The sequence below is a fragment of the Athene noctua genome, chromosome 3, assembly GCF_965140245.1.
Source record: "Athene noctua chromosome 3, bAthNoc1.hap1.1, whole genome shotgun sequence".
Lineage (NCBI taxonomy): Eukaryota > Metazoa > Chordata > Aves > Strigiformes > Strigidae > Athene > Athene noctua.
In genome coordinates this window covers 37,260,637-37,285,009 of record NC_134039.1, presented here as the reverse complement: position 1 = coordinate 37,285,009, position 24,373 = coordinate 37,260,637, and the positions used below count along the sequence as shown (strand labels likewise).

The window sequence follows — 24,373 nt, the reverse complement described above, 5'->3', positions numbered from 1 at the left end:
TAAATTAGGTGAAAGCTACAATATATAACAAGAGAAAGCAACACGAAAAATTAACTCTTAAAAGAATACAAAAATAAATAATCTTTCACTTTGCTGCTGAACAAATGCAAGGGTATTTCCGATAAACTGGCAAATACTCCTTGGCTTTAAATTAGTTTCAGGACGTCCATCGTCCCAGGGTAAGTGACTGAACAGCACTAAATTCTCTATATAGCAAAAGACATTTTTTCCACCTATATAGTTCTTGCACTGTTTACTGGTCCTCAAAATGGATCTAAACAGATCTACTAAGTCATATATGACATTAATATGACTGTATGTACCTTAAGGTCTTGCCTGGTTGCCAGCAGCTCAGACTCTTTCCCATAAAGGTCCAGCTGCAACTTCTCCATGTTTTCCTTATGTTTTTCATGGGTCTTCTCTAAGTCTGCTAGCTTGACTTTCTCTGCTTTAAGCTCCTGTGCTGACAAAATAGACTGCTGTTGCAGTTTATTCTCCAGTTCTGCCTGAAACATAAGTATAGTTTCATAAGCATGTTTCAAGTTACAGACAGTAAAGTAAGCTTAATAATTTCAATTAACTGCATTTCTACTGCAAGATGAGATTTTTTTCCACTTATGAAACAGCAGTTCGGTAATCTATGTTTGTGATTTTACAATAATATTTTGTAACTAATTTAATAACAAAATTTAATTCATGTTAAAAGGCTAAGTGAAACACATTAAGACAAAAAATTAAAAATGCAAATAATGTTTTCAAGTCCTAAAGTTTCCACAAAGGCACAAATATGATCATGTAACATCAGCCAAAGCTGGAGCAACATTTAATAGTGCATGGCATACAACACAACATATCCTAATATTGTAAGACATTTGAACCCTTTCCATTATGGTTTATGAGTTTCATACTGCCACTCAGATAAATTCTTTTGGTATAATAAGAGAAGACTTGGTTTAAAACTGCTGTGGACATTTCAAAACACTATAGAGTTTGTCTAAACTACTCTCACAAAATTCTACTGCTTTACAAGAAAATGGCAGCTCTTGCCTCATAGCACGTTCCTGAAGCAAAATAAACATGTTCAATCTAGCCACTTTTATCACTTTATTCAAACTAAATTCCTACAGAATTCATATTTCAGCACTGGTTCTTCTTACACTATTGTTGTTGATGTTGTTTTTTCTTTCTCCAACAGCATCTGAAGACTTTGTTCCCACATCCTGATTTTATAATTTCCAACAAGACCACAGCAAACAGATGATTATCACAAAGACACTGACATGAAAGCTGCAGCATTTATCAGAGAAATTCACATTAATTTTCTTAAAGGAGTAAGAGAGGCCAGTCTTACCTTTTCTAAAAGGGCAGTTTTTAATTCAGCTTGCAGTGTCTCACTATGTTTTTTCTTCTGCTCAAAAGATTCCTTTAACTCTCTCAGCTTTCCCAGGAGATGTTGCTCACTTTTCTCTTTCTCCTTCAGAAGACCCTGAATTTCCAGTACTTGTGCTCGTGCTGAATCAAGTTCTATCGACAACTGCTTAGAAATCTATATTCAAAAATATTAAATAACTGTATAAAATTTTAATTTAAATCTCTATTTGTACATGCTGTAGTATGTGAAACTGCCTATTGAACTGTATGGATGACAAATCATGCAGTTCAAAAAGCAGACAGCTTCACAGATGAAAAACTGGTCAAAGCTGTTAAAGCTGAAGATACAGCTTCCGGAAATCAGCTCCCAGAAGACGGCTAGAAGTTGGGAAGAATCTCTACTTTTCTCTAGACATCTGCTACTTTCCTCTGCCAGAGACCAGATACCAAGCTATACCTTTCTTGTGATCCAGTGTGCCCACTCACATTTTCACAAAGAGCTGCAGAATATTTGTAGAAAAACAGTTTCCAAGTACGCTACTGTTATTTCTTGTACACAGAACCAGACCATCCCACAGTGCCACTGATGCTATCTTCTGCTTCAGAGCTAGGTGACTGAACACTGGCGAGTAGATTTTAAGAGCTACCATAACACATTAAAATCATCTGTTATTCCCAATTTCCCACCCTCAGAGCAACTGCAGTCTTTTTTCACCATTCAGAACAAAGTGCAGACAACTTTTCTCAAGCCAGCAGTGTCTGGACTCTCCTGCTGCCAACTGCAGCAGATACCAAACTCACCCTCCTGCACTTGCCACAGAGAACCACAGTGCTTCTGCTGAAAAAAAGAGGAGCCAGGGGAGTAGCAGCAGTAGTCACATAGCCATTACTATCACACCTACACATCCACAAACCCTCTTTCAGGCAGTAAGAGTCCATCAAACTGTGTCCACTGACCACATCTTCGCTGATTTCTTTAGGGAACAGGTGATAGTTTGGATAAAGAAATCCATGAAAGCAGATTTGATTTTCAGGCTGCCAGCTGGACTACATGATTTTGCAGTCTGAATCCTCATCTTTAAAAAAGAAGTACATTTGGTCCTTACGCAGCCACAGGCAAGTGACTTATACAAGTTTGCAAAAGCAACTAAATCCTCCAAGGTTATCTGAAAATGTCCTGTCAACCACACAGAATGTATTGATTAGGCCTGAGACTAAAATAGATCTAAGGAGACTAACAACTTCTGTTGTATGAAAGTATGAAAAAGAATGAGGACATGGTACACCAAGTAACTGTTTCACTAATGAAAAAACCTGAAAGTCTAAAATCCCCCACTAAGGTATGTGGGGCACAGAAAGGTAGGAGTAAAACCTGTATATTAAAGCTTCACATTAACATCTGGGAAATTTTTAGTATCAATTTATCTCAGTGCCCTAGGTAGGCAGAGAACTGAGAACTGCAACCTCTTTATCTCTCATCAGTCCCAGCATGTGAGACTGAAAAAAAAATCATTTAAACATTTATTATTATTGGTTTCCAGATTTTTGAAAATAAGTGCACAGCTTACCCCCTCCTTTTTTTCCAGTGAGTTTTTCAACTCATTTCTCTCTTTTGCTACAGACTCTGTTTGTACCTGGAGCTGGTGTTTTACTTCTTGGCAAGATTTTTCCTAAAAAACATAAGACAAGGAAATATTCCTGTGAGCTTCTAAGACTAGGTACCAGCTATTTTCTCAGTATCTACAAAGCATTGAAAAATAATGCTTTTCTTTTCAGTAGAAAAGCTTTTCTTCTCAGCTGCAGACATATTTTCAGTTAAAACTTCTCAAAACTTGTAACAGTGGTAAATCTAAGCTGAACACAGCTGATATCATATACTAACGAATGCAACCATGTGCCAAAGATTTTTTCTAATTAGGGATGGTCTCCCTGTTTGAAAATGCTGTTTGGCAGCCCCTCTTGGGGGAAGCAGTAGGCTCATCATTCACCTCAGGATCCAAAATTTCTTGGTGTTCTAAAACTCACAAACAAGTACATTTGTGGGACTTGTATGCAAATACAACTACATTTTAAGCCCAAATGGCATGAACTTAAGAGAGTGGCAAGACTCCAAATGACTACAAAATTAGAAGCAGAATCTGCCCTCCTATCTTTAAGTCTAAATTGGGGAGAAAATCCTTCAAGTTTTTAGGAGAAACAAATATTTAAACAGCAGTAACTAGGTAAAGCAAACAAAAAGTCTTATCTTAAAAAGGTGAAAGAGTAAAGGAAAAAATCTTATTTTTAACTAGGAGCAGAATTATTTTTAGACCAGAATAAAAGCAGCTCTGAAAGGCTTCTGGGAAACGGTGACATATAAGATGAGAAGAGAATTAGAAAAGCCCCCCTACCATGTCTGAGGCAGGGGTGTCTGAACAACTGTGTAAGAAAATCTTTGAAACATGTATTCATACAGTGGCCATTCACGCTACCAACAAAGCAAAAGAGGAAAGAGAAATATGTATTTTAAAGCTAGTGAGAGTTCACTTTCTTTACCATAATAGATTGCTCTGGTGGTCAAGTACTTTTTGTTATACTGCCACTGGTGACACCTTTCTGAAACTGGAACAGTTCTAGTACTCTGGTAATACCATAAGCTGGGAATCTCCCCAGATGACAATGTTACTCTGCCTGCAGTATTAGCCTTCCAGCTTGTCCAGACAAGTGCACAGGAAGATTCTAAATACAAAGACTCCAGAAAGGAAACTAAATAGCCTCAGAAAAATAACATCATCTTCAATATGGTGGCACTTCAGCAAAGGGTTTGTACCTTTGCATTGTTATCATAAGGCTGATGTATTTTTAAAAAGGAGGACATCTCCCATCAAATTGTTTTACCACTTGTCTCCATTCAGTTTCTTCACCGTATTAAAGGCATGCAGCAAGAAAAAGGGATCTTGTTGTGTGATATGACTGATGTTTACTACTGTAAACATCCAAAGAAAAATTTAAGGTAGGACACATGTGCGAACTATTAAAAAAATCACAATTTGTTTTTCCTTGGGGGAATTAATTTCCATATTTTATCATTGTGTGTACACCGTTTTCAGATAGAAAGCAAAGCCATTTTATCAGACTGTAAATACACCAAACAAAGCCTAATGAAAGAAACTACAAACCATTTCTGCCACAGCTGCTTTTCCTTTTTGTATTTCTTTTTCTAATTCCTCCTTTCTTTTTTTGAAGGATTCAGAACTTTTTGAGAGCTTGTCTTTGGTAGCTGCAAGATCCTTTAATAGAGTATCCTTCTCTAATTTCACTTGTTGCAGCTCTGATGTTGCCACTTGCATTTTACAATCTAATTCCTTGAGTTGTTTACTTGCATCTTGATTTGATTTCTCAAGGATTTGTTTGAGGCTGGCCTTTTCCTCCTCCTGCTTTGAAATTTGCTGTTTCGCTTGTTGAAGGGCCTCAAATTTCTTCTGCAAATCCAGTTTTGCGTTAGACATCCTGCAATACAAAGAGAAAAATAATATTTTTAAAAAATTCTTCTTCATGGGTTTTTTGTATCATTAAATGTCTCTATTATTTAATATATTAACTGTAGAACTACTTCAACGCATACCTTTTTCATCCAGAGCATGGGCACTTTGTCTCTCCAATGAAGAAATACCAGCAACTCTAAATACTATTTTGAGATGGAATTTTCTTCCTCAACTATAATGAAAAGAAACTACCCCTTTGCGGCTTATGCATAAATTGCAAATTAGTCTTTGAAAAAAGTTACAGAGCTATGGATATTTAAAGATTGACCTCACTACATCAAACTGTTCAAATATTCAGCTGACAACAAGCATGGTGCATAAACTGAAGTGGATTGAATCACAGCAGCCATTCACAGGCGACAACATGGCAGATGGGGTCTGCATGGCATATAGAGTGAAAGAAAACAGGTGGGATAAAACTCAGTTCTCCTAGCAGAGGAAACATTATCACTTATCTATGACTTTAAGAATTCACGGGAGAGAAGAACAAAATTTCAATTCTAGTCCAAACCACTCTAGTTTTATGTCTGAGAAGTACTATAACCCAAGAAATGCATACGCTTCTCTTGCTGCTTCAAGTTGTTTACTCAGTTCTGCTGTTCGGAGGTCTAATTCTGTAGATAGTTGTCGCTGCTGCTGTAACTCCTGAAGAGCTTGTTCTTTGCTTGCTTTAGCATCAAGAATGTCAGCTTCAAGTTTCTGAGACAGAAAAATAGAGCCATCAGAACACAGCCAGCAAAATAAAAATAGCAACAAAAAGCAGAAGTAATCTACTCTATGAGTAGCATTTACTGTAGAAAGCAGTCACAATTTCACATCATGTCTACCTATTTCAATAGTTTGCTATTTGTCTTGCATTATTTAGTTCCTGCAAATCTCTTGCTCCTCCAAAACTGAACTATTTTGGTAAAACATTCTGAAAAGATAAAAAGAAGAAATCTTTTAAAAGCCTATACAAAACACCTATACAAAAAAAGGCCATACAGAGTGCTCAGCTTTGGGACCAGATTCTCAGCCACCACCAAGTAGTTTCAGCAGTTTCAGATGACTGCTGATTTACCCCAAGAACTCTGCCATTCTTTGTAATGAAAACAAAGACACAAACTACAGCTGTGAAGAAATTCTATGCTTGCCTGGAAGAGGTTTTTCTTGCTTGTTTTTTTCCAAAGGTACTTGTTCATTTACACAGCCTATAAACAACACAGGAGTCTTCCTGTGCAAATGGGCACTGCTTACACTCTTCAATACACTGGCTGTTTTACAGGCACTTCTGCTTTTACACAGTGGGCATAAAACAAAATCGCCAAGTTTCTCTGAGAAAATTCCTGAGGGCTTTTTTTTTTTTTTTTTTTTCTTTAAATGCATTCAACTGGAATAATCCCAAAGAATGGTGATGATGCCAAGATTTTACACAGAATTGCACTTCTGTTGACAGCATCAACAACCCTGCTCAGTTTCACACTTCAGCTACCAGGAACTTTATAAAATCTTGTGCAAGTGAGCACTGTACTCCTCCCAAGCATTTGTGTCTTTTGATTACTCATGAAACTTTAGCAAAAGACTGCAAAATAAACACACAAATCCAAGTGGGCAGGAAAAAAAAGTGTGCAAAAGAAGAGAGATGAAGCACAAAATAACTATGCCGATAAAGCTAATGGATGACAGCTTTATTTTTTTAATAGAATTAGATCTAAAATTTCATACGGGGAAAACAATATTCCTTCTCTTCTACAGAGCACACATGCTAGGAAAAACACCCAACTCAGTCTTGAGCATAAAGACTGCTAACGTCCCTCAAAACAGATAGACAACACTGCAAAACCTGTTCTGCATTGCTGCTAAGATCCCTGTATCATCGACTTTTACGTATTGTGAATTTTGACTACCAACTATTTTTAACAAATATTGAACAAAGGTTAAAGCCCAAATTTAAAAGCTCTCAAGCATCAGGACTAACTTATATCCTTAACTGAAAATGCTAGTATCTCAAAACACCAAAACGCCTTCCACCAGAATTATGTCCACTTTAAAAGAAAAACCGATTCCAGAACTGAAACGTAAAACTCAAGATCAAGTTAGTAATTTTGATAAAAAGCTTCTGTAAGGCTACTGAAAGGCTTTAGAAATAAATTAAACCAGACAGATAGCATTAACTTGGGCTAATCAATGTAACACATATTCCCTGATAACACTTGTAAAGCGTATAAGCTTGAAATGTGAAGACTAATTTTGGGATGTATTCACGTTCCCTCTCGTAACACTTTCCTGGTAGCACAGAGGTTGGTAAAAGCACCCATCCAGAAAAATGACAGGATAGTAGCAAAGTCCTAAGCCTGTCATTTTAGTGTGATATGTTAGCGGGAAAGAAGAGGAGAACAGGATTAAATGGTGGATCAGGAAACACTAGGGAAAAAGAAACTCTATAAAACTGGTATTCATAAAATCCTTCCCCCATAATTTGAGCACAGCTTCCATCACATGCTACCAAACAGCGGAGAACATCCATTTCTGTAAGTCCAGATACTGTGTTCAATACAAACCTTAAGCTGTCCCTCTAGCTCTTCAGTTTTCTGTTCTAAATACAGATGTTTCTCTTTGTACTCTTTAAGATTGACTTCCAACTGAGCACAGTATTCCTGCTTGTCATTCAGCTTAGCTGTAACCTGATCCAACTGAACGCTGACCTTATTTAACTCCTGAGGTAAAACAAAAATATGAGGGTTGTTAGCTTTTAAGTAACTTCCAAAAATGACCAATGTCATATATGCGTTAAATGATCTAACATGTTCAAATTAAAAAGGAAAATAATGTTTCTTTTTTAATCTAAGGAGCAGGAAGTTGAGAAGGGAAACTCAAACACATGCACAAATTCTCTCTGTTAAACTGACAAAGTTTCTTTTAAAGCCTCAATATACCTCAAAATTTACAGGCTGGGAGCTAAATCTTAACAAAGGTGTTTAGAAGAGGAATTGTAGGTAACAAATGCACAAGTAACTAGAAAGTAACACTACAAAACCTTAGAGAAAATTTTAGCTGTTTTCATGAAATCAAGTACCACCGAAGAAAGCCAATACCATAGAAACAGTCAGTTCTTCACAAACCAGAGATTATTTCAAACCATTTGGCTCAACACAAAACATAATTTCCACAAGAGACACGAACACATTTATCTAGTAAACACTTTGATGACAGCTACATCAAAGCTCATTGCTCTCCAACCAAGCTGATTTATTTATTAATTATTTAATAGTTGTGAAAAAAGGTCTTCAGCAATTAATTACATTCCCAAGTTAAAAAATCGTGCTATGTTATCATCTGCTGGATGCTTTCATGAAGACCACAGCAGCACTGATTCTATCAATGCAAATATTTGATTAAGCACCCAGTGGAATGCTTCAGTAGGATTAACGTACATTAGAACATGCAATTTTAACAACAGTCTTTTGGGTTTTTGTGTCCATTGGCACACAGATAATTATTTGTGAATACAGACATCTGATTCTGAATTTATCTGAATCTGCAATAAGAGTTAAGAGTTTTCACTTGTACCCAAGTGCACTCTACAATCTTTTCTTCATAACATACAGGTGAGAATTGACTTATACCCCATTAGGACATCTTAGATTCTGAAACATAATCCCACAGCAAGGAGTGGATTCCCAAGCAAATTCTTTACACTGCAAAATACACCTGGTCCAGATTACAGCAAAAAGAACTGAATACATACCACATGGTTAAAATATCCTAAATTATAATTTCTAAATGCATATTCGCATGTTTATTTAGTTTGTAAACAGACCATTTTTAGGTTTTAAAGTCGTTTTAAAGGTAACATAGAAACTTTAAGTTTATATGCTGCTTACAACCTGTTGCTTATCTTGCAGTGCATGCTGGGCAGTGTCCAGATGATTCTGAAGATCTGCTCTTTGAGCAGCTTTCGATGCTTCTGCTGAAAGTAGTAATTCAGTCTTTGCTTTCACCTAAAAGACAAGTTGTATTTCACTAAAACATCTATTTTACCATAACTCACTTTAATATTTTTTATACTTTTCAGTAAGTTTAATAGTGACATCAGTTATTCGCATGTGCTAGTGTAAAAAAGAAAGGAAGAAAGATATTCAAGGTTTAGACAAATATCAGGATTTTAAACCACAGTTAGTTCTTACTTTGAGCTAAAAAACCAGACAAAACAAAAAAACCCACTCCACCAGTCCCACTCATCTAGTCTAGGAAAATACTTTTACTTACTAACAAGGAACAACGGGATATACTTACTGCATTCACAGCCATGTATACCTTGATAACTTCAGACTACATGCACATACAAGGGCCTCCAAAATTTTTAAAAGCAAAAATAATGAGAAACAACAAAAATACGCTTCTACATGCATACTCTCTTTCTGTGCTCCTATCAGCCTGTTAGGGAACAACCTCCCTCCCTTCCAAAACACCCAGTAAACAAAATTTAGAAGGTAGGTATGAATGGTGTTGGTGCAGAGTGGCAATATTCAGTGTCACTTGCTATTGTCGTTTACTATTTTTCTGCCTTATAGAAGTGCTGCTTCTCTGAAGACTGTAAGGAAGCTCACATTGCCCTAAAAAGCAGTTGCAACAGTCCATAAATTATTCAGTTCTAGCTCTAATGTCTTGGTGAAAAAACAGCCCAGATAGTGTAGTGAAGCCCAGTAAAAACATCACAAAGCTACATCAGAAGGAGTTCCTAGACCTGTTTGGAAACTGAGTAACACTAATTCAAGACTACACAGTGTATTATTAATCCAGCATGTACCAATGCAAGAACTTCTGATTAAATGTTATTTATTCTTTGGGATAACTGAACATAATTAGCAGCTTTTAATTTAATTTTAATTTGATTTAATTTTAATTTAAGCAGCACTTAACAGTAAGAGAGTCCATGTTAAGTCCATACTGGGAAATTTCACTTTACTAAATTAAATTGAGAACGTGGCCTACAGCTTTTTTGTTTTGTTTTCGACAAAACGCACCAGCATCAGAAATTTCTAGGCATCAATATCTTAGTAACTCTGGTGCAAAGAATCCAGGACTGATAAGAGTAGGGTTTTGGATAGCTAATCATTACAAATACAACAAGAGATGCCTGAGGACAGATTTTTCGAGCTCAATTATGAACTTTGAGGTTTTTTAATTAAAAAAAAAACAACCCCACAAGAAAACAATATAGATTAAAAAATCCACAACAAAAAACCCACACACACTTGTCATCCACTGCTGTTCTGATTCCACCTACATTTTCCTCAATTTTATCTGCCTTATCCTACTTCATTCATCTGTTAGTAGAAACATGCAGTTTTTCCCAAATTGCTTCGTACTTTCTCTGGAGAGAATACAGAAATCACAAGCAGGATTTATCATAGCCAGATAGTACATTACCTGTACATCAAGTTGCGATACTTTTTCTTTACTTTCATTTAGCTGGCTGGTTAGTTCAGTGATGTTTGCTTCCAGGGAAAGAACACGGTCTTGAGCAGCTCTTAGATGTGCCTTTTGCTCCTGCACTTGCTCATGCAAATTCTCTTGGGCTTGTTTATGACTTTCTGATTGATTCTTCAGCTTCTCTGTCAGCTGAGTCACCTGCAGTGAAAAAAGAAAGGAGGCAAGTAGAAGAGAAGGCTGGAACAGCATGTCCAAGGAAGTCATAAATCTTTTGAATTTCAGTGTGTCATCTTATGGCTCTGGAGACTCAACACTATCACATTTCTTTTTCTGAATTATTACAGTCAAGCTATATTGTACGCAATACCAGAGTTTAAATAGGTTGCCAGTTGAAAATGGAAGCAAAAGGGAATCATCAATTTGGCCTTACTGTAACAAAAAAAAATACTAAGGAGACAGCAGATGCAGGTTAAAAATTTTGGTGTTGAAAGCAGGAATTAAACCTCTTTTTAAAATAAGAGAAACAAACATGTATATGTATTCAAAAATTATTTGTAAGCACATATTACTAGCATATGTATATAGGAAATATCTAGGAACTCCTTCTTTTATGCTGATAGCAAGGAAGTCACCAAAACACAAGTCCTGTGAAATTTAATAAGTATCAAAGAAACAGCAAAACACAAAAAGATTAGTGTCATATCTGATGAGATGGGGAAAAAAGGAAACAAGGAATGAGAATGAAAGAAAAGAAACAACTCTCCGAGTTCTTACCTGTATTTGCAATGCATGGTTTTTCTCTTGTAGCTGGTTAAGTACTGCAGTTTCTCCTTCCCCAGCTTGAATTTTTGCATATAAATCCTCTCTTTCCTTTTCTAGCAGAGAAATGTTTTCCTTGCTTTTTTGAAGCAAAGCCTCAAGATTTTGAATTTTTTGGTCCTTATCTCCAATTTGTCGTAGTACTTGCTCCAAATCATTCTAGAAAAACGCATAATAGCTTCCTTAATTATAAGGACCTTAGAAGTTACTCCTAATGCATAAAATGTTGGATAAATTTATTAAACATTTTTTGTATGTTATGTTCTAGATTTACAAGTTAATTTGTGGAAACTAGTGTAAGTCATGTAAGTCACTTCTACAGAGAAAACATTTTAAAAAATGAAAACCTGAAATACAAATTCACATAAGGATATATAACTATGTTACCTGGGCTTCTCGTAGTTTTGCTGTAGTATTTTGCTGAAGTGTCTGCTGTTCCTGGTGCTGCTGTTTTGCCTTATCTAATTGATGTTGCAATTCTGTGGAATTTGCTGCTTTTTCCTTTAGCTGAAAAAAACCAAAACCAACAAACAAACCAGACTAATGAGTAAACAAGCACCACTCAGTATGCCAACAGTGCTCCATGTTCATTCTAATGCTAAAAGATTTTAGTCTAAACATGAATATTTGAAAACTGATATAAAAATAAAAGTGTGTAATGCTAGTTAAAGAATCAAAATCTAACCAAAGCATTCCTTACTATTAATAGGTGAGATTCTATATCACAAGCAAGATCTATAAAACCAGTATCAAACATATGTATTTTAGGTCTGAAAATTCTAAAACACAAGAGATTTTTAGTACATTTTTTCCAATAGTTGTTAAGATGCAAAATGACTGATAATGTAGATACCTGTAAACCAACATTATTATGACTACTATTAGCATTTTTAGTAGCAACTTCAGCTTAGCAGTCTCTCCACTTCTATACTGGTCAAGGCGTTGCAAATTAGCTACAGAAAAGCTTTAAAGCTTTGACAACGTACCACTCAGGTATTTGACCAATCCCGCTACAGTCAGCAGAAAATCAGCAACATGTACAAGATGCTCATTAAAACAAATAAAAATTAATAAAACAAGTGTTTTCTGCCCATCCACCCCACACAAGTTATTAATTATCAGTGACCTGCTATGCCATGTTCACTTTTTCTTCACATAGGGCTTTATCTCACAAAAGTATCTACGCACAAAACTTTATTCATATGGGCTTAGGTGCACCTAAAGTCTTTTTTTTTTTTTCATAAGATCCTTAGACAAAGCTTGTAAGTGCAAAATGACCATCTTTTGCCCATCTGTAAAGTACCGTGAATATATATGCATCCAATGAGCATTTAGCTTTACAAAAAATTTGTAATGCTAGTGGCATCTAGGCAGATTTTGACAATTTTACATAAGACTTTAAACAGTATTAGACAAATGAAATTCCCATAAGGACAAACTTTATGAACTGCAACATCACCACAAGTGGTTACACAGGCTACTATCAGAACCAGAACTAGAGTTTGCATAAGAGTTTGCATACCTGCTCTTCAGCACGAGAAAGTTTTAACTGCAGATCAGCCACCTGCTGCTCTTTGTCCATCAGCTTCTCACTAGACAGCTGCCTTTGCTCCTTGAGCCGCCCATGTGCTTCCCCTAGCTGCCGCTCTGTTTCTAGAAGTTTGCTGTGCAACTGCAAAAAAAAAAGAAGTCATCCATTTTTTTAGACATTCTTTAGTCAACAGCACTGTATTTCAGACTCACTTTGTGCAATGTTTATCCCAAATTTTCATAACTCAAATTAAAATGACTACATGAACTCCTGAAGTCATGTATGTACATCATACACCTCCGAAACACAAATCATACTAAAGAACAGCATCAGCTGCACAAGCATGAACAAATATTAAAAAAAATTCATATAAAATAGTGATGCTTAGAGCAACTTCATCTTGCACAGCATATATCCTCCCTCCTGTAGATCCAGTGGCTGAAGCACCATGCCTTTACCTGCTCCACTGGCTCCCACAATATAGTGTTCTGCATTGCTAGACTAGGAAGAGCATAATTATTATCTTGACCTGGCTACATCAGTGGCATTCATTTTCTGCAGAGAAGAGATACATGAAACTTTAATGTACGGTACGGCAGTAACTTTGGTGGCTTATAGTCCAGCACCTCCCAGCAGCAGAGAGTAACTAAGAGGGATGCACTCTTCCAGCTAGACATAAGTCTGCCTCATCATTTTTTTCAGCCATCAAAAGCAGTACTGCACCATCTTCAAGGTGCAAGGATGTCCTTTTACTATTCACTGTTATAAAAAGCTCTCTCCAGAAAATCAGCTGTTCTCCTATTGGAAAATATCACTGTAGGTCCTGGGTTACCTCCTGCCTACTTCTACATGAACATATTCATGGATACACAAATGAACTTTCAACTCAGTGCGAAAACAGAAAATGGCTCGGGCCTTACACAACAGCAAGAGCTTTCTACAGGTATCAAGATGAATGAAGCTTGCATCCCTATGAAATAATGTCCAAGACCCTTGAACCATTCACCTTTTAACTCCAGCTCTTCCCTTCAATATCCCTAAACTTTTTTCACACTTTCCTCAAACCCCTACTAACAGCAAGGCAAAAGGCAGCACAATCTTGTTTCTCACTGCAAGCTACCACTTGTTGACCATCTGGCCACCTAGCAGAACAGAAAAAGGAACAGTGGTTTTGATAACATTAGATCTTTCCCCCAGGCACTGAGGAGGTCAGGCATGAATGTAAATCTGTCTCCTTCACCCAGCTGCCTGCTTCCACAAGAATTTAAACACTGAAGACCTTTTGGCCATCTGTCAAAATTTGGCTGAAGTTAACGAACAATGCAAAAGTTACAGGGAATGGAGACAGGAAAAGAAATGTGTCTATGTCTTATTTTCTTAGGAAACCAAGCTAAATTATTTATGTCCATAACCACAAAAAATGTGAAGGAAAAGCTGTTCAGCATGTGACCGAGATGCTGATTGCTAACTGTGACTGCACAGTTAAGAGACAGATAGGAGAAGACGGAGGACAGGGTGAGGAAAGAGATCATAATATCTCCTCCAGTAATCAAGAACATTTATCTTTTTCCACAGCAATCACTGAATTATTAATACTTCTCCTCACTGAAAATATGAATAAGAGCTGGAGGAAAACAGTCTAACGAAGAAAGGGTGCAACGACATAACTATAACTATTCACAGCTATGTTGATACTGGGAGACCATATCTGGAAAGGGGGAAATCAGTAAACATTTCACAAAAGTCCCTTTTACTACAGGCACAATGAAGTATTTTTGAAGAGGTTTAAGGCTGACTTTAAGTAAACAGAACCATAAAATCCAGGATTAACCTATGTTACAGAATACGAAAGTCATAAAAAACACTTAGACTTTCAAAGATACAATCAAGTAGATTCAAATTTTCTCAACAACACTATTTATTAGCAATTAACATTTCTTCAAGACTGAAGGAGTCCATATTTTCTTGTGCTACCCTCTTCCTATTGCTGTGCTGAAACCGTTATCATTGAGGTTTCTTTCCATTGTGAAGATCACTTCCTTCACCCAAATTCTAAAATATACAAACTCCTCCAGACACGCATCTGTTCAAAAGAATTTTGAGAAGATGGCAAGGATTCTTTGAAAGTGTGGTTTGACTAAACAACTATACATACACACCTTCATAAGTAGCATTCATTGTGTCAGCATAAGCTATTGGACTACATGCATAAAAAGATAACTCCATTAAAGTATTAAGTGAATAGATACAAGGAATTTAGTCTTTTCATTACAACAGTAACTGAACTCTTGTTTGGAAGGAGAGAGAGAAGTTTTTGCTTGGCTTTAGTTTTATTTTATACCATGTATGCAGGGGTTTTTTCCCTCCACTATTCTTTTACAATACAGTTCTAAAACACATCCTGAGATCCAGGAGCTTGTTGAGGTTAGACTGTCTTCCTTCCCAACGGTATTACCTGACAATGTGCAATGTCTCCATTTCCTTTCATAGGAATCCATTCAGCAATGCATTATTCACCTTCCTCTGCCTTCATTTTCCCACCCCAAAAATCCTTCCTGAAAATGCCCTCTCAGGCTAAAGCTGTATTTCAGCTCAACATCTTGGATGTGCCTCTGAAGCTTGCATATGTGTTGGCTAGGCAGACTGAGGCAGTTTTACCAAGTGAGAATTCCTAAGCAGATAACTAATATAATTTCCACCTCCTGCCCCAAGAGAAGACTGATGGGAGAAGGAAAATCATTCTGAGGATGTAATACATAGATAAAGTTTTGCCAAGCCACAGTTCTTCCAAGATAAACTATACATGCACAGCTTGTAACTTAATCTATTTCAGACTTGACAAAAGGTTGAAAACTGAGAAACACTCACTTTAAAATGATAAAGCTTTGGTGAAAGATTAAAATGAAATATGTCATACTAACAAAAAAAACAGATTATTTTTTCCATCTTAGGACTGGACACAATTCCTGATGCATAAATATTTCTCCGTTCTAACACATTACTCCTCAAGACACCAGATAAAACAGAGTTCAACCAGCCTCAAATTTCAGCATACCCCACGTTATATGAAAGTCCTGCTTTCATAACTCATTGGACTCAGCAGAACAATACATATATGGCGGGGGGACATATGCTCTGTATTTTCAGAGGTATCAGCAACAGAAAGAGGTGTTTGTGGAGAGACACAAAGGAAGCAATATTAAGACTTCACATTATCCCTGCTTTTCATACTAAACATTCCCTACTGTATTCACTGTTCAATTTTAAAGCAAATCAAGCACTGTTCAGTTCTAATGCAAAACAAAGACTCACTTTTCTCAAACTTCCTATAGAGTAGTAAAATTACTACTGAAAGTGAAACTACTTCTGATACTCCACCTGAATTTGTTTTTATCATCACCAAAATTCATTATAGCTTCATCTACCTTACCGAACCAGAATAATTAACCTTGCTGACTTCTTAGGATTTGTCTATTACCATATTTGTCATGGAACATCAATATTCTGCATTGGCCTCTCATTTGACAATACTCTTATTTCAGGGAATGTATCAACAGAAAACGTGGACGGGAAAAACTGTGGGATGAAAGAAGAGTTCATTTAACTGTGTAAGAGAAAAAAAGTGGACAAAAAAACCTGTCTCATGTCAGCTAAAGCCTTTGTTTATTCACATACACAAAAGTCAAATGAGAACATGAGAAATAACATACAAAGTTTATGCTCATTCAACTTTAATCTTCAAAGCTGAAATTATAAAGACAGTTTTAAGAAGAGTTCCAGAAATAACAGAATTAGTAAGATGTTTCCCTTTCAGAAAAAGGGGAATTATACTACAGATAGACAGATATTACATTAGTCCTCCCAGAAACAAAAATGTGGAAAGGTGTTTGTAACTGTAGATCTTGCTGAGTTTGACTGTGAAACAGGGGCTACAACTATCCTCATTTGCTCCTGACAAGAGTTCGGACCTACTAAAAAGATTGAAACATAACAAGAAACAAATACCAAAGAATTTCTGCACTCTTATCACAGCCGCTTTTTTTTGGCTGTTCTTTTCTTTACTTCTTTAAGGGGTAAAGGTGATTGTCTTTCATTCTCTGCAGTGTTAGGAAGAATATATTTATTCAGATACCAGCTAGCTTTATATTTATTCAAATATAAGTACTGGTTAGTTACTCCCCTTCAATAAGGAAATGCAAATGTATGTGAATGAAAAAAATGCATGCACAGTTTAAAAAATGATAATGGGATGGTTTAAGGAACCATCCCAGTAGGATGGTCTAGGAGGCTTAAGGAACCTTACCTGACTCAGCTCACTTTGGAGCTGCAGGCCGTGCTGCTCTTTTTCCTCCTTCTGCTGCTGGAGCTGTTTACATTCTGCCTTGAGATGCTGGTACTTCGTCTCTACTTCAGACAGCTCTTCTTTAAGTTTTTGGCTTGCTTCCCCCTTCTCACCTAGCTCTGTCTGTAATCTCTGTATCGAGGCTTCAGATGCAGACAACTTTGCCTGAAGCTGCTGGCAGTCCAGTTCTTTCTGATGATAGCTTGCCTGCACATTCTTCTTACTCACAGATACTTCATTGTGTTTTTCTTCTAGCTGGGTGTAGTCCTGTTCTTTCTTCAGCAGCTTCTCAGTCAGACTCTATGAAGAGAGTTACACAGCAATTCAAGTGCAATTCTGCTTACAGCTGTGCAATGCAGATTTCTTCTCAAGTGTTGATGCTGAACAGTGAAGAACTTGCTCCAAAACATTGTTAAAGAAAATATTGACCTCTATTTCATATGACACAAGTTAATTCTGGAGCCCATACAGCACACAGTTTCAACTAGAAATACTTTTTCGTATTCTCACATAAATCCACTTCCTCTGAGAACACCACAGAATCTCTATTTCTGTATCCTGAAGACTAATTTGCCTTCCCTGAACGTTCAAATTCTAGGTTATTACAACCGCATTTGCTTGGGGAAAAGCTGAAACAGTCATCTGAGTTATTAGTATACAGAAAAAATTTTCAAGTATTGCTGTCCTTCACGTGATTCCCTAAGCAACTTCTGTGGTTTAATTCAGGTCTAATCCTGTGCAGTCATCACGCTGGTCATTTTTAGAAGTATCCTAATTTTGCCCTGTCACTATACTTTACAGCATGATCTAATATCCAGATTATGGAAGAGGACCTGTGAAAACTAATAAAGTCTGTGATGTTGATAAATTACAAAATGAAACACTCATGATTTAACCTTCATTTTAGAAGAGGATATTTTTACATCTTAGTTCATACCATCTAATTTCCATGCATATAAATCAGCTCAAAGACGATGGCTACTTGGGAGTCTGAAAACACTAAAAACTGTGATTCCCTAAAGGAAAGACATGAACATCGCTGAGCATCAGATTTTAATTACCACATTAACAACAGTAAATATTGCTGAGTCATACTATCTGATTCACACACCAAGACAAATACTGGGGGAAGAAAAAGTATTTATAGATAATTTTCAGCTATTAAATATTGATTTTTATCAAATTTCACAAACTAATCAAAACTATATTCAGATAGAAATTAAATATCTTAATAGACAGGGTATAATTTCAGGAAGTCTGGGGTTTGTCCAGGCTTAGCTGAGGCACTAACTCGAATTTCAGAGATCTCCAAGCAGGACGAAGAAACCATGAGAACCATTTCAATTTTTCAGGGGCACTTTTTGAAGTATAGAAATGCAGCTGCAAGGAGGCTCTGATCATCATCCAACCCAGGTAATTCATTCCATCTTCTTGAAATGTACCAGCAGGTTCCATTTATTGCAGCATCTTACTGATACCTATCTCAGTGGAGCACTACTATGTATACCTTTAAATGCTTGTGTTCTTCCCGCAGTTTCAGTGACTATTATATTCTCTAGTGACCCTTTCAATTAAAATACAGAAAAATTAAGAGCACTTCTAGCATGTCAGCCTGAAAAAAATGCTAACACTGAGGTCAGTCTTATGTATCAAAACTTCAGATAATTCTGCAACTTTGAAATACTGTTCCAAAGTTAAGATAGTTAGTGCTACAATTCTACTTATGCTGAGCATCTTAAAAGCTCACTTCTGCACACTATCCAGGGATGAAATCTGTTTGCCAGAAGATAAAGCTGTAAAATTATTCCAATAAGTTGAACAGTTGAACACTTTTGTTCTTTACAGATTTTAACAAATTGTATTGGTCGTTATAAACCATATACAGACACTTCTATTTTACAATTGCGATAAAATAAACAGAAGAAATCTATTAAAAAAAGAGAGGTTAGAAAACAAGCAACCTTGCAAATGACAACTCTAGCCCTCCAAAAACCCATGTGAGAATAAATATAATTAATGCCCTATGTGTCCATTTAAAAAAAATACATACTTTCTAAAGCATACAACTGAGCCAAAAATTCTGGCTCAAGACTCGAGTTTTGCTATTGAATTCTAGCTCTGAAGTAGTGTATTTTGAAATGTTTCTTGAAAAAATAAAACAACTTGCTGCTGTTACAGGTATGCAGAAGTTTTTATATATGCAAATATAAAATTCAGGAATAAACCACATAAAGACCATACTGAGGCCAACTGCCATCTTCACCCTCCTGAAGTTAGTGGCAAGGCTCCCACTGCTTTTAGAATACATTTCGCCCTCAGAATACAAAACAAAGTTGCAATTCCTTTTCCATTAAAGAGAAATGACCAGGCAGGATCATTTAATTCATACTGAATAGTGTTCCTGAAATATCAACACACCACAGAACATTTTTCAACATAGCCGGGCAAGATAATCTTACTGCTACTTCATAACTAGATCCACGCATCACATAGAGAACTGCTATGAGCTACTAAAGAGTCAGTGCAGGGCACTATCTTAAACTTTCAAGTAAAGGGGGGGTGGGGAGGAAAAAAAGATAACAGTTACTGTTCCCTTGAAGCAGACTGAGACTCTGGGAAGCTTTCAGGAATGCTATGGTAAACCAAAAAAGAAGCAAAGCCTCTTCACCACGACAGACAAGCTATCCAAAGGACAGCCAAGAGCAGCAGCTCCACACAGCTGGAGTTGCTGCTCCACATCCTGCACTACTCTTCTCTCTCACTCCCTGGTCTGATGATCAATACAGCAATGAATACCAGTGTTTAAAGAGCCACTGCCCCTGACAGATGAACATCCTCTTTAAGTCATGAATGGCCAGACAGAGCCACAAACAGCTACTGCTGCTTTCATGAGAGAAGAGCTGGGTTTGCCTGACAGCCCACTACCTCCATGTGTGACTGAAGCCCATGATCAGACTCAAGGCCACAGAGCTGCTAAGTTATAGTCACTCAGGTTATATCAGCGGACCCAGCAGTGTCTCCTACCTGGATACATGTCCCAGATGCATCCCAGATATACAAAGGGCTATGTGGACACACACAAGACACCTCTCTTCCCCAAGCCTTGATTTCCACAGAAAGAAAGAGGAAATGAGTTCAGCACTCAATGAAGAGCCCTAAGCCTTCAAAGCTCACAAGATAGAAGGGGTAACACCACATTGATGCCTTCTTTTATAACTGCTACTTGGAAAAATACACATAATACATGTTGGTAGTGACAGTGGCCAGGCATTGAAAAATGAACTCTTCTGGTCACTGATCAAATTTCAGAATAGTTATGTCAGTAGAAGGTTAAAAACTAAGCATTTTTCCCTACAGATAATGCATTACAATTTTCCTAGAAGAAAACAAACAAAATTCCCACATGCAATGGGTTTAGAATTACAGCAAGTTTTATACTTCAGGGAATACACTTGTTTTACACAGGAGGTCTCTTCTGTGCTACAGGCCATTACTGGCCTCTGAAAGGCAAGCCAAGCCTCATAATTACAGTACTTTATAAATGAAGGAAAGGCAGTTCCTGCTGGTCTCAGAAAACTGATCTCATCTACTTTTTCATCTGCTCTTCTCAGTATAGCTCCTGAAAATATAAGAAACAGCTTGTTTGCTTGAGGTTGTACATGAGCTTGAAAAACTGTATCAGTATCTTTCCACATTGCAATGGAATTATAAATGGATGAACATATCAAAATGCAATATAATCTATCCAGAATTAATGGCTCCTCCCTCCTCCCTTATAGTTCTTCAAGGATGGCAAACTGTTCAAAGTGGGAACAATTTTTCTGTAATTTGGGAAGCTAGTCATACCTTTTCCAATTCTAGGCTCAAATCGTCCAGGGCCAAGATTCCTTGGCTAACATACCAGTCTTATGGATATCACCTTTCAAAAAGCTGCGTAAGAAGGTGGATGCAAACTATTTCAAGTCATTGAAACTGAAAGAGGAAGAGTAGCTTGCTGCCACTTCCTATTGCTGAAGTGGTGTTTGGCATTAACCCGACATAGTAGAAGAATCTCTCAAAGTATGGTTATCTTATGCACCAATCTGTTTCACAGAATAACAGAATCCTAGGTTGGAAAAGACCTTGAAGATCATCCAGTCCAAGCATTAACCTAACACTGACAGTTCCCAACTACACCAGATCCCTCAGCACTATGTTGACCCGACTCTTAAACACCTCCAGGGATGGGGACTCCACCACTGCCCTGGGCAGCCCATTCCAACGCCCAACAACCCATCTAGAAATGCTTCCTAATATCCAGTCTAAACCTTCCCTGGCACAACTTGAGGCCATTACCTCTTGTCTAATTGCTTACTACTTGGCTAAAGAGACTCATCCCCAGCTCTCTGCAACCTCCTTTCAGGTAGCTGTAGAGGGTGATGAGGTCTCCCCTCAGCCTCCTCTTCTCCAGACTAAACACCCCCAGTTCCCTCAGCCGCTCCTCGTACGACCTGTGCTCCAGACCCTGCACCAGCTTCGTTGCCCTTCTCTGGACACGCTCGAGTCATTCAATGTCCTTTTTGTAGTGAGGGGCCCAAAACTGAACACAGGAATCGAGGTGCGGCCTCACCAGTGCCGAGTACAGGGGTAAGATCCCTTCCCTGTCCCTGCTGGCCACGCTATTGCTGACACAAGCCAGGATGCCATTGGCCTTCTTGGCCACCTGGGCACACTGCTGGCTCCTGTTCAGCCGGCTGTCAACCAACCCCCCCAGGTCCCTCTCTGACTGGCAGCTCTCCAGCCACTCCTCCCCAAGCCTGTAGCGCTGCTGGGGGTTGTTGTGGCCCAAGGGCAGCCCCGGGCATTTGGCCTTATGGAAACTCCTCCAGTTGGCCTCAGCCCATGGCTCCAGCCTGTCCAGGTCTCTCTGCAGAGCCTCCCTACCCTCGAGCAGATCAACACTCCCACCCAGCTTGGTGTCATCTGCAAACTCACTGAGGGTGCACTCAATCCCCTCGTCTAGATCATCAATAAAGATGTTAAACAGGAGTGGCCCCAAAACCGAGCCCTGGGGGACACCACTTGTGACCGGCCGCCAACTGGATTTAACTCCATTCACCACAACTCTTTGGGCCCGGCCATCCAGACAGTTTTTCACCCAGTGAAGCGTGTGCCTTTGACCAAGCCTTGAGCCCCCAGTTTCACCAGGAGAATGCTGTGGGAAACGGTGTCAAAGGCTTTGCTAAAGTCAAGGTAAACAACATCCACAGCCTTTCCCTCATCCAATAAGCAGGTCGCCTTGTCGTAGAACGAGATCATGTTTGTCAGTCAGGACCTGCCTTTCATAAACCCATGCTGACTGGGCCTGAGCATCTCGTTCTCCATTATATGACTTTTAATGGCACCGGAGATGACCTGCTCCATGACCTTCCCTGGAACCGAGGTCAGACTGACAGGTCTATAGTTTCCTGGATCCTCCTTTCTGGTAGATGGGTGTCACATTTACCACCCTCCAGTCCAGTGGGACCTCCCCAGTTAGCCATGACTTCAGGTAAATCATGGACAGTGGCTTGGCGAGCACATCTGCCAATTCCCTCAGCACCCTTGGGTGTAACCCATCCGGTCCCACAGAGTTGTGTGCATCCAAGTGGTGTAGCAGGTCTCTGACCACCTCCTCTTCAACTGTGCTGACCTCAATCTGCTTCCCCTCCCTGTCTCCCAGCTCATGAGGCTGGGTGTCCAGGGAACAGCCAGTTCCACTGCTAAAGACTGAGGCAAAGTAGGCGTTGAGCACCTCAGCCTTTTCCTCAGCCTTAGTTACCATGTTTCCCTCTGCATCCAGTAAAGGAGGGAGAATTTCCCTAATCCTCCTTTTGCTGTTAACCAATTTATAGAAACATTTTTTATTATCCTTATAGAAACATTTTGTTATCCTTAACAGCTCTAGCTGTGCTTTGGCCCTCCTAATGTTCTCCCTGCATAACTTCACTACATCTTTACAGTCTTCATGAGACACCTGCCCCCTCTTCCAAAGGCAACAGATTCTCGTTTCGTTCTTGAGATCCAGCCACAGGTCCCTGTTTAGCCAGGCCGGTCTCCTTCCCCACCTGCTTGTTTTTTGGCACACGGGAACAGCCTGCTCCTGTGCCTTTAAGACTTCTCTCTTGAAGTATGTCCAGCCTCCCTGGACTCCCATCTCCTTCAAGGCAGCCTCCCAAGGGATTCTGTTCATCAGTCTTTTGAACAGGTCAAAGTTTGCCCTCCAGAAGTCTAAGGTGGCAGTTTTACTAACCCCTCTCTTTGTTTCTCCAAGGATCAAAACTCAATCGTCTCATGATCACTGCACCCTCGACGGCCTCCAACCTTTACTTCCCCCACAAGCTCTTCCCTGTTCACAAGCAGCAGCTCCAGGAGGGCACCTTCCCTGGTTGGCTCACTCACCAGCTGTGTGAGGAACTGATCCTCCACACATTCCAGGAACCTCCTGGATTGTTCCCTCTCTGCTGTGCTGTGATCCCAGCAGATACCCGGGAGATTAAAGTCCCCCCCAAGAACAACGGCAAGTGACCGTGAGATTTCTCCCAACGGTTTATAGAAAGCTTCATCCACCTCACCGCTTTGATTGGCGGGTCTATAGCAGACTCCCACAGCAAGATCTGCTTTATTGGCCCTTAAACTAATTCACATACTCTCAACATGGTTATCGCTATACTTGATTTCTGAGCTGTCATAGTGTTCTCTTACATATAGGGCCACTCCACCACCTCTCCTTCCCTGCCTATCCCTCCTAAAGAGCTTGTAGCCATTGATTGCAGCACTCCAGTTGTGTGAGGCATCCCACCACATTTCTGTTATAGCTACTATTTCACAGTTCTCATGCTGCATCATGGCCTCAAGCTGCCCCTGTCTGTTGCTCATACTGCGTGCATTGATATTCACTTCACACTGTTAATGGAACAGCAATATATTCAGGCAAGGGCTCTATACTGTATAGCAGTACTTCTGCCAAAAGCTTGATTCAGTGTTGCTGGTCTGTGGAAAAGTACGGCATGACAATTCTCACCATCTCAGTTCTGCACCTTATTTAATGAGCCAAACCAAGTGTCATCCTACTAAAGGCAAGTTTAATTTACCAAATTTTACTTGCACCTTCTTATAATCTTTGCAAATGCTGCTTTAATATCAGATTACCATCACAAAATGGTGTGGGTTGGAAGGGACCTTAAAAACCATCTAGTTCCAACCCCCCTGCCATGGGCAGGGACACCTTCCACTAGATCAGGTTGCTCAAAGCCCCGTCCAACCTGGCCTTGAACACTCCAGGAAGGGGCATCTATAGCTTCTCTGGGCAACCTGTTCCAATGTCTCACCACCCTCATAGTGAAGAATATC

At 38.8% G+C, this 24,373-nt stretch overlaps 1 protein-coding gene across 4 annotated transcripts in view; it reads right to left on the bottom strand.

Moving 5' to 3' along the window:
* Positions 1-24,373, bottom strand: part of EEA1 (early endosome antigen 1) — an 80,604-nt gene that overhangs the window by 18,934 nt on the left and 37,297 nt on the right. For all 4 annotated transcript variants that reach the window (XM_074902751.1, XM_074902752.1, XM_074902755.1 and 1 more), the window contains 12 exons: positions 16,964-17,302; positions 12,652-12,801; positions 11,517-11,636; positions 11,085-11,288; positions 10,308-10,508; positions 8,762-8,875; positions 7,436-7,591; positions 5,455-5,594; positions 4,530-4,860; positions 2,940-3,041; positions 1,352-1,546; positions 324-506 (listed from right to left, as the gene is read on the bottom strand). In XM_074902751.1, the coding sequence (XP_074758852.1) occupies positions 324-506; positions 1,352-1,546; positions 2,940-3,041; positions 4,530-4,860; positions 5,455-5,594; positions 7,436-7,591; positions 8,762-8,875; positions 10,308-10,508; positions 11,085-11,288; positions 11,517-11,636; positions 12,652-12,801; positions 16,964-17,302 (2,235 nt within the window). The remainder of the gene's footprint in view (positions 1-323; positions 507-1,351; positions 1,547-2,939; positions 3,042-4,529; positions 4,861-5,454; positions 5,595-7,435; positions 7,592-8,761; positions 8,876-10,307; positions 10,509-11,084; positions 11,289-11,516; positions 11,637-12,651; positions 12,802-16,963; positions 17,303-24,373) is intronic.